The sequence below is a fragment of the Vicia villosa genome, linkage group LG4 (genome assembly GCF_029867415.1).
Source record: "Vicia villosa cultivar HV-30 ecotype Madison, WI linkage group LG4, Vvil1.0, whole genome shotgun sequence".
NCBI lineage: Eukaryota > Viridiplantae > Streptophyta > Magnoliopsida > Fabales > Fabaceae > Vicia > Vicia villosa.
In genome coordinates, this window is record NC_081183.1 from 196,593,820 (window position 1) to 196,605,139 (window position 11,320).

Here is an 11,320-nt window from a genome sequence, read left to right on the forward strand (position 1 = left end):
ACGATGATACTGAAGTTGGCACTACAACAATTAACGCTTTTCATGACGAAGCTTCCACATCATCCAAAGAAAAACTGAGATATATATATATATATATATATATATATATATATATATATATATATATATATATATATATATATATATATATATATATAACAACTTGTTGTTTCGATTGTTTTAAAAACTAAGGTGATATACTATTTAGGACATGCTTTGAATCCCAGTTAATGCACTTTATGTTTTTATTTGTTAACAACTATAAAATAAATTATTTAACCCTTCGATTTCTTTGATACACAGAGGGATAAAATAATCAAATTTTACTATAAAATACTCGCTGAGAAGATTTCACCCTAATGTTATCTTATTCGTAGCCGCCCCACCATCAAATGCATATTTTTTATGATGGATTGCAAAACTGAAAAAATATGTTCTTCTACCTTGAACAAAATATTTGTTCAGCTTTTGCAATCCATCTCAAACAATGGTGTTGATGTTGTTGTTGTTGTTGAAGGTTTTGAACAACCATGAGTTATTCCTAAAAATCTTTATTGATGGATTGCAAGTGCAGAAAAAACATTTTCCAATTTTTTGAACAAACACCTAATTAGAAGTTGGATGCATTCAAAGTATGCAAATTGTATACGCTAGTGAAGGAAGTGATAATGATATCATCAACAATAAATCTTGGTGAAGATAGGTCTGACATTCAAGTGTAGATCTCTAGTATCTTGTATGGGACCTGGACATGTTGTATTTTTAATATGTTGGGTAAACAATCTTGATATTATGTGAAGACTTGTTGCGTAAAATGTATTTTTGATATTCTAGGTAAACAATATAACCATTAAAAAAAATACTCTAATCCCTCGATTTTTTTAAAACCAATGGGTTAGAGTAAAATAATTTTTTTACATGAAAATCACGTCATAAATTTCTTGCGTTTTTTGACTCTGCCATGTCTGCTGTAACTGTAAAGCATTTGATATATGTGCAGAAAGTTGCGACGTGATTTTCACATCACAAATTTGTGACTTAATTTTCACGTCGCAAATAAGTTGCCACGCGCTCTCTTGCGGCATATACGGTCACGTCACTAATGAGCTTCTTTTATGTAGTGTCAACTACATTTACTTTATTCTTGTGTTAATTTTTAATCGCTTAACATTCATTCTTATGCAACAATGCAGATCTTACTGCAGTCCGATAAAATTTCCTCTTCAACTTGAAAAGTACTTTTGTGTCACATAAAATCTTATGAGTCCTCCTCCATTTCGGTCACCAACTTGATTTCGATGGTTTACATTTTCTGTTAATTATTCATCGTTTGTATTACGAATTCAAGATATTTAAATCATGTGACTGGTACGATGATATGGTCTTCAACTGTCACCTATTTGTTAGAAACGCTTCTTCTTTCGCTAAACTTACATTTTATATACTTCTTTTTTCTTCTGCTTAGGCAAAAAATATATGTTTTTAAAATTCATCTCCAAGTATCTAACCTCTCAACATTCAGTCTTGTACTACATCGTAAATCTTACTGCAGTCTGATAAAATTTCTCTTCAGCTTGAGAAATACTTTTGTGTCACATCAAACCTTAGAAGTTCTCCTCCATTTCAGCCACCTAACTTGAATTTGATGGTTTACATCTCTTTTATTCATCACTTGGTATTATGAACCCCAGATATTTAAACTATTTAACTTGTAGGATCATATGATCTCCGACTTTCCCTAATATGTTAGAAACGCTTCTCCTTTTGTTGAACTTACATTACATATAGTTCATCTTACGTAAAATCTGCTTAGACTAAAACTATGTGTTTCTAAAGTTCATCTCTAAGTCTCAAATCTCTCGTTTAAATATTTCTTCGACTCTCCAAATAATATTATATCATTTGTAAAAAACATGCATCTCGATACTTAATTGAATTTATTTCGTAAATACATCCAAAATTAAAGTAAAAAAAATAAAGGTTGAACCATGATACAAACTTATTATAATAAAAAAATTGTTTGCCTTTCTACTATGTTTTCGAACGCTAGTGATACCTTCATACATACCTTGAATAGCTAGAATATATGAAATTCTAAACTCTTTATTCTTGAAGATTTTCCACAAAATCTCTCAAAACAATCTACATACAACTTCTCCAAATAATAAAAATTAAGTGCATTTTGTCAACAAAAAAAAATTAAGTGCAAATCTATCAAATATAGTTCCATCACTATTGTACTAAATTGATTCTCAAGTGACATTTAAAATTTTTTTGATTAAAAATAAAATAAAATACTATTTAGAAAACCAATTTATTAGCTATCATAGTGGAGATTATATAACAATAACCGATTCAGGGGATCGAGTAAACTTTCAGATGCAATAAAAAATTTATATTCCTACCTCATTAAATTCTTAAAAGAAAAACTTTAAATTAAGAAATAACTAAAGACAAACTATGCGTAAGTTAAAAAAACCCTCAACTGAAAAATCAAACTATTACAACAAACTATAGTTTAGGAAAAAAAACCTTAATTGAAAATTTTACAAAATCAGTTGAAGTTTTGATGAAATGGTATGTGATTGAATAAAATAAAATTTCTTCTTTGAATTTCTTAAAATCCAATTGTGTTAAATGGAGTGATATATCTATCCATCTCATCATTTAACAAACCTTTTCATCTTTTTCGAATTGAGGAAATTTTGTTTGTAAATTTGTTTTATTCCATTTCATAATTTCATACGTATAAAGATATGAAAACAATCTACTAAATAAAAGGCTCCAAATAAACATCAATCATACAGACATACAACAACACTCATTCATTCAAAGAGCAAAGTTCCCATTACAGTCTAAAATTCATCTCATCCACCAAAAACAGAGTTATCCAACCCGTTCCACCACAAACCATCAAAAATAGAAGAAAAAATCCACAATGAATATAACCTATACAAATCAATGATCTCAATAGATCCGCCTCAGGCAAAATTCCAAAGTTTAAGTCTCATTTAAACTCTTTTTTATCTTTAGACTGTCTGTAATAATTGTGAATTATTCTTATTCGTCACTACGTAATTTTAAATTACTGTCAAAATCGAGCTAAGTGACCGTAGAGAGAATCAACTTTCATACCACCTCTACTCCCTTCACCCTCAAAAGAAAAGAGGATAAAAAAGAACTTCAAAACCTTAGGCTATAAAAATTCGACAGTAAACAAAGTTGAGAATTCATATGAGCAATAAGTGCCAGTACAGTTTTAACTGGGGTTCCCAGCATCATCACCACCATTAGAGTGTTGGGACTCACCTTCAGCTTCAGTTGTTGTTTCCTCCAGATTGATTGTTTGCAAATCAGCAGCGAGGTTATTGTAGCTCGATTCACTAGGTGAAACTGAACCAGAATCAACTTTAACCTGAGAAGAGGACAACCATTTCATCCAGTCATAACGTCTTCTCAATTTGTCACCCTGCAACACAACATTAACAGAGAAATAAGCCAATAAAGAATGTAATAGAAATAGTGAATTATAGTGATATGTGTATAGAAGTGATTAATATGGAAATTTGGCACAGCATGTTAATGAAAACTCACCTTGACGTCCACAACAGTTGAATTTTTCATTGAATCCAGAAGCAACTGAACGTTGCTTGTCAAACTTTTAACCTGTAAATGTAGAATTTGACAAACTTTAGTGTTCTATGCATTTTGAAAATGTAACAGATATCAAAAGTGAATTTAACTACCACATTACAAAATCAATTCATCATGAAATAGTCGTAAATAACTTAATAACCTATAGTATTCTTTTACGCCTGTTGCATCACGAGTACAAGCATTGGATACGCATGACAGTTGAGGTGTGAAGATAGTTTTGTTAATAGCACAAAATATAATAGACTATTGTTGAGAACAGTTGTTCATTGGCACAATAATGAGAAGGATATTGACAAGTTTTACATGGTGAGTTTATAATAGCAAATTTCATTTCAATTAAAATAAAAAGTGTGACTTAAACCTCTCATTGACATGCATTGATTCAAGATTGTCATCTATTCTGAATCAATTTACTTGTTTTATTGAATACATTCAGTAACATGTCTTCCTACTAGCATCTCTCATAAAAGGAGTAGAAAACTAAAATCAGGTAAATGAGAAAAGTTTATCAAAAATTCAATTACATGGAAAAATATAATCAATTGCATTGAAAAATATAATGTCTTCCTTGCCATGTAGGTGATTTCATAGAAATTCAATTTTCATCACATCCCAACATTGGCAGTATCTGCCAAATAATTGACAAGCTTATCATAAATTTACAACATTTTCTTATCGAAAATAGATGTTAAGCTACCGTTTCATACAACAAATGTGACTTCATCTATCAATCCCCCCTAACCACCTGAAGCACTTAACTTAACCCATGTGTTAGGTTAACGAACCACTGGCATTCATTTAATACCCGGAAAACCCAATGATTTTTGTTAGTTAACATAGTAAATTCACAATTTATAAAAGAATTCAAAAATACTTTTTGGCGAACAAGTTATAGTAAGGAAAAGTTAACCCATGTGTTGGGTTAACAGAACCACTGGCATTCATTTAATACCCGGAAAACCCGGAGATTTTTGTTAGTTAACATAGTAAGTTCACAATTTATAAAAAAATTCAAAAACACTTTTTGGCAAACAAGATATAGTAAGGAAAAGTTAACCCATGTGTTAGGTTAACGAACCACTGGCATTCATTTAATACCCGGAAAACCCAGTGATTTTTGTTAGTTAACATAGTAAGTTCACAATTTATAAAAGAATTCAAAGACACTTTTTGGCGATCAAGATAGGAAAAGTTGTCATGTCACATTCACATCTAAATTTTACTCACTCGTGCCTACTAGTATGGTAACCATCGAGAAATTTATCCATAATTGTCTCGTTTCACACTCTAAAAAGTAGCTTTCCTTTACTTTTCTTTATGATACAATAAACTAATACCTGAATGCTGAACTCGTCAAAGTAATTGTTGTGTGCAAGTCCTTTTTTAATTGAAAATAAAATAAACAAACATCTGAAAGTGGGCAAAACTAATGGTGTGCATGTTTATATTGCAAGCAAAATGCTCGGTCATTTAATATAAGAAAAATAAAACATAACTCCATGTATATAGTAAAATCCATCCAATTAGTATAACTGCATAGTAAGCTTCAGATTAGCTTTGTAAGTATATATTGATCATTGGTGGTCATCAAATACTCACTAAAAACAACCATAAAGTATAACATATTCAAAGGCTCTTGAGAAAATATTAGTGCTTAATCAAAGAAAACTAACTTACCCGAGGGAAGTTTGCTATCACGGTAATTGGAACCCAACCCTCTTCATCCATATTTTGCTTTAAAAACTCATCTTTCACCAGATTAGTATCACTGTCAAAAATAAACCAGTAACAAAGAGAAAATCCAATTGTCAAACAAACATTACTGATTACTGATAAACAAAAATAATAGAAACATATTAAACCCTACCTAAAGTAATAATCAATCTGGTTAACTATCACATTGGAGAAAGAAGATTCTGCAGCAGCGTATACTGTTGTAGGAGGAGGGCTAGGGGGAAAGAACGGCATACCCCTAAAGGGATCCAACGGGACTGGTGGAAAGTAATACACATCTAAAATGAAAAGGAAGGAACGTTAGTTAAATTAAATTTCGTAGAAACAGGATTAATGAATAACAGACACGTACTAACCAGGATAAGCAACAGGGTTTGGAAAGGGTGCAATGGGCTGAGGACCCAAAAATGCAGCAGTATTAGGTGGTGGTGGTGGTGGTGGGTGCCTCAGTATTCCTCTGGGAGGCATCCTTGGTTGGGATACATGACCATCTCTAGTATTCACATAATTTCCTCGATCTTGATCGCGCCTACTACTGTAATTATGATGATAGGAACCATCTCCTCGTGGACGGGACCCAAAATTACCCCTGCGAGAGGAACCCCCAACCAAAGGTCTTGCATCCCAGGTATTGTTCCGGTGATGATCTCTTGGAGAAGAGACAGGGATAGTTGGCCCCATATTCCGAAAGTTAGCTGGAGGGAGCTGATATACAGGAAAGGGAGGCAGTGGTGGAGGAGTAGGAGGGTTGGATAAGCTACTCCGAGCGTGAGCAGGACCAGGCCCAATGTTGATGTCACCTACCGGCCTAATAGGTCTTGGTCTATTGGGCAGATTATTGTTAGTTGCCGAACCAGATCTAGGGTTACTGGTACCATGTCTCTGAGGAGGTTGTGAAATTACAGGCCCCTACAAAACAATCAAAGAGTTGTTAGATGTAACAGGAACAGAATAGAAGCAAATAGAAGTTCTGGAAGTGACTGTTTATTCCTTGTGAAATGCAGTAAAATAAATAGAGAATGAAGCGAATGTGCTGTAACAAACTACAGCCCACTTCTAGCTAGAAATAAGGAAACAAACTTGACTAAATCAATTAACAAACTATCCTAAAAACTAGGACTCTTATTTGACTAAATACTTAACAAGAGTCATGAAAGCAGATAAGACTCACCACTTAAAAATACAAAAGTAAATATAAAACACTTCCATGCAAAGACATACCCTGTTTGACAATGGCATAATGCAGGATATAAATTTGATAAACAGAAATAGAGTTTTGTCATCATCAACTAGGGTTCAGAATACACCTTATGTTACATGTACTGAATTACATAATATTATCATTATCATATCTATATCTATAATGTTTAATCATATCCATACACCTCTATATGCTGCCGAAAGTCGGATTCTCGGTATACCCAACTTGGGTAACCCAAGTCTACAGAAACAGAATTTGCATCAATCACAATAATATGTTTGAAATAAGGGGATTATTCATTATACAAATTACAATCCTCTTATTCTAAAAAGCAATAAAGTAATCAGAGAACTTACCTGAAAAAAATTCTGATCAGAAATTTAGGGCAAGAATTAGAACAAAACCTGAGAAGTGGAAGTTGATCCATCAGCAACAGCAACAGCAACTTTGGAGGCCGATTCAGCTATGGATTTTGCAGAAACTTTGGTGGATTCAGACAAAGCAGGCCAGGATTCAGCACCCATGACAGGACCAGTCTCCATGACCACTCCATTAGAGGGTTTGTTCCATGCAGGCTTCTTAGAACGACCTGCATTGCCATCACTCCCCTCTCCGGTATCTACAGTCTTACCAGAGTTCTCCGCCACCGTCAGCTCCGGAGCAGCCACCTCCTTCAACGGCTGCGGAGTAGAAATCTCCTTTGATGAATGATCAGACAACGGCACTTGATCGGCGGCGCCAGTAGCTGTAGTCAGAGACGATGACGAAGACGACGAAGAAGACGGCAGTGACTGATGAATGCCGGTAGGCGATTCCACCTCGCCGCCGCGAACAACCTGAGCCCAGGGCGACGGAAGGGCTTTCGGCGTGAAATTAGGGACGTTAGCATCATCCGCCGCCGCCGCCGACGATGACGGCGCGATTATCGGAGGGTGGTTATTAGAGGAAGATTTAGTAGTGATAACCATTGATTGGTAATTAGGGTTTGTAGTTCTTGGTTGAGTGTGAAAAATGAAAAATAAAATGCAGAAAATAATCAGTATAGAATCAAAATGAAGAAATAAATAAATAAATAAATGGAAGAAAATCAAATAAAGTAAAAAAAGAATAAAAATTATATGGGTTTGGAAATTTGGATTCTCTAACTAGAATGATACAATTATTATTCCAGTTAGAGAAGCAACCGTCTCCTTAACAAAAAAAATTGCGACTTCTCTTCCTTCTATGTGTTCTTCTTGACTCTTGTTATTCTCACTAAACTTATTTGTGTTCTTTTTTTCTACTTTATTTTTCATATTTATATTAAAAATATTTTTTTAATAATTGATTTAAAATCTATTTAAGTATCGGTCAAAGTACCAGTCAAAATTGAAGGATAATAAAGAGTTATTACAGTATAGATATGTGTGTAAGTGTAACTCACCGAAGATATTTATAATTTTTGTAAAGAAATTTCTTTATGAAAAATTGTTTTAATTTTATTAGATTAATTTATCTAGTGTAAAACTTTTCAGAAATGTTAATCAATCAGAAAGGATATTTTGTCTGATTTTTCAATTAAATAGAATTAAAATCAAATAATTTTGATGATTCAGTCATGATTATTATGTCTCGATATAAAAATTAATTGTATATTAAGTTTTTTTTAATAAGATATGTTAAAGTTATTGAGTGAAGTAATTTTTTGGTTACAATATTAATTGGAGTAATTGAAAACACATCTTGTAGTCTTTAAGTTGTTAAGATGCATAAAAAAAATCTTTTTAAAATCATAAAACCTATACACAAATATCAAATATGACATATTGCTTTTTTTTTAATGCATAGGTGTTTTTTAGGAGTTTGATGTAGATTAAAGCATATTGACTTAACAAATTAAAATAGAAAGTAAATTGTTAATTTATATTTTAAATTTAAAAGTTTTTTAACTTATATTTGGATTGATAGAATGTGATTGAATGAAGTAGTATTGAATGAAATAAAATTATGTTTTATTGTTTGGATTTGGAAAAAAGATGGAATGCATTCTATCTTATTCCATTTAAATTTTCGATTTCATTAATCTAAACATAGTCTTAGAGTATGTTTATTTGTGATGTTGGGTGGAATGGAATGTTATTCCATTCAAATCTTCAATTCCATCAATTCAAATAGAGTCTTAGAGTATGTTTAAATGTGTGATGTCGGATAGAATTGAATGAAGTTGTAAATAATGAGATTTTATTGTTTGAATTTGTAAATAATAGATGGAAGAGAGAGCTTCCACATGAAGGGGGAGCATAGTGTAAGACTCGCACTTGAGGGGAAGTGTTGAGAATCAAGTGTGAGGAAGAAATCCCACATTGGTTAGGAAAAGGGAAGATAGAACACTTTATAAATGAGAGAACTCATACACCTATCACCTTAAGGTTTTAGGTGGACAAGTGTGTGTCTCTCACAAAGTGTGTCCCAAAATGTAATATGCTCCCTCGTTGACCCCTAGAGGTGCCTCGAACAGTGGTATCAAGAGTCTCGTTTAAGATCCAATAGGCCACCTATTATGGTTTCCTTATCGGGCCACCCACCATTGATTTTCACGCTCCAGTTGTGGAGTACTTGGCGTGAGGGGGTGTTAAGAGTCCTGCATCATATAATATATGACATAAACACGTGCTTATAAGTGGGGGTAATCCTCGCCCTACTAGCCGGTTTTATATGGATGAGTTAGGCCTGACCATATTTCTTAATATGGTATCTGTTGAAAGAGTATTGTGGTGTACTTTTCGTTTATATCGTATCCACAGGGATTATTGCGATATCACCGCCGTTCTATAGCCTAATTTGTCTTGAGTTAATGTTACTTTAGTTTTGGGTTTGCAAAAGACCATTCAATCACTTTAGTAGCAAAGAGTAAATTAATGAAAGTTCTAAGTTAAAGAAAAATGTATCAAGATTCGATTTCATCGACCTAAATTTGTATGTCTCCTTATAAATATACGTATATGAACTCGGTAACGATCAATATAATTACGTATTGACGCCTATATCGTCCGTGTCCGCAACGATATAGTTAGATTTACCGTATTGTTTAACCGACGATTTCTCCACCGTTTAAACAATACAAATAACGTTTTTAAAACCGATACTAAGTAAACATCAAACGCTAAATCCATGTCTGCAATTTATAGTTTGATAGATGATAAAGTTAGGTCTAGATACAAATATTGATGTCTCAAACACTTATACCAAAGAAAAGCTTTAATAAACAAACTAAACCATCTATATTGATCATCACTTGTTCATACATAGTATATTCACAAGACATACATACAAAAGGCTAGGAAGATTACATCTTATCTTGATACAAAAGAGATTTAGCTATCCATGAGAATGGTAGCTTGCTCAAGAAGGAAAGGATGAAGATCAACAAGCATCAAAGGCGATTAATCGACGATCAAAGCTTCGAATCTTCAACTCTTAACTTGCTACAGTAGTTAGGGTTCCAAAAGCTCTTAAGAATGTCAAGAAGAAGATCAAATATCACAATTACTCCTTTTATAGTAAAACTGTTTTCTGTCCAGGGTGCATCGCGCCCTCCAGCGCGCTACGCGCCATTACACTTCAAAAATATAAACCGCCCAGACGCGCGACGCGCGCAACTCTCTGCTTTGAAGCTCCAAAATATCTAACCCAGGGCGCGACGCGCCCATATCTCTGCGCGAAGCGCGTTAACTTCTGCCCAACACTCTTCAATGAAGGCCAATACAAGCTCCAAACTTCCCAAAATTGGCTAAAACCTACAAAATCACAACTAAAACACATATTATCATTAAAAGAAAGCTTAAAATTATAAACTATAAATAATTATCTAAAACTTCAGGAAATTTTACGAATATCCGATAAAAACGGTCGAAAGGTGCCATTAATTAAACTAAATATTAACACAATTTGGCACCTAACAGTATCAGAGCCTATCGATCGGACCATGAACCACCCACCGTTAATATCCACGCACCAAGCCCAAAAGAGTGTTGGGCATGAGGGGGTACCTTGCTAACTGGTTTTGTAAGAATGAGTTAGGTCAAACTCTAATAGTTTTGATGTGTGATGTCGGATAGAATGGAATGAAGTGGTAAATAATGAGATTTTATTGTTTGAATTTGTAAGTAATAGATAGAGCGAAATTGAACATTATGGAATTTATTCCATCATATTTCATTCAATACCTCAATTTTCATTTCATCTCATTTAGAGGGCATGCATTGAAATGAACTACTTTGTTTTGCTCCATCAAATTATAAAATATATTCAAATAATTTCATTTAATCATATTTCATTTGCACGCTCTGATCTAGTCCATCAATTCAATCATCATCTTAAGTTTAAATCTCAAAGTTAAAAAACGTTATAAAAAAATATTCTTAGAGTTTTACAATAATTTTTCTATTTGTCAAGTTACTTCTAAATGTGTCGAGTTAAATTGACGTGTCAAGTTAAATGTCACATTTGTGTGTCCGTTTCTATTTCATATAGAGTAATTTGGCAAATAAATGTCACAATTAAACCACATAGCTTCTGACAACTATATTTTTTCAATCTTTATATTCTTCTTTAAATACCCAAAATATTCATATCTAACAAATATTCAAAATCTCCTTTCCAAAAAAAAAAAAAAACAAATATTCAAAATCTTTAATCTTTAATTCACCTAAACCTCTAATATACGAGAGAGAGAGAGAGAGAGAGAGA

The 11,320-nt window shown here is 33.0% G+C and overlaps 1 protein-coding gene across 1 annotated transcript; it reads right to left on the minus strand.

The window, feature by feature from the left end:
- Window positions 1-2,802: 2,802 nt before the first annotated feature.
- Window positions 2,803-7,836, minus strand: LOC131596690 (la-related protein 1C-like). The gene is made up of 6 exons (XM_058869419.1): window positions 6,997-7,836; window positions 5,748-6,300; window positions 5,525-5,669; window positions 5,335-5,425; window positions 3,595-3,666; window positions 2,803-3,469 (listed from the first exon to the last, which is right to left on the minus strand). Exons 1-6 carry the CDS (start codon window positions 7,558-7,560, stop codon window positions 3,260-3,262), a joined length of 1,635 nt encoding a protein of 544 aa, XP_058725402.1. The 5' UTR covers window positions 7,561-7,836; the 3' UTR covers window positions 2,803-3,259.
- Between the last annotated feature and the right edge of the window lie 3,484 nt (window positions 7,837-11,320).

What these genes read in the sequence shown, in the direction of transcription:
- LOC131596690 (XM_058869419.1), bottom strand. Translation starts at nt 7,560, where the DNA reads ATGGTTATCACTACTAAATCTTCCTCTAATAACCACCCTCCGATAATC. An exon ending in GATCAACTTCCACTTCTCAG is followed by an intron (nt 6,301 to 6,996) that starts GTTTTGTTCTAA and finishes ATTGTTTTGTAG; the next exon opens with GGGCCTGTAATTTCACAACC. An exon ending in CAGATTGATTATTACTTTAG is followed by an intron (nt 5,426 to 5,524) that starts GTAGGGTTTAAT and finishes TATTTTTGACAG; the next exon opens with TGATACTAATCTGGTGAAAG.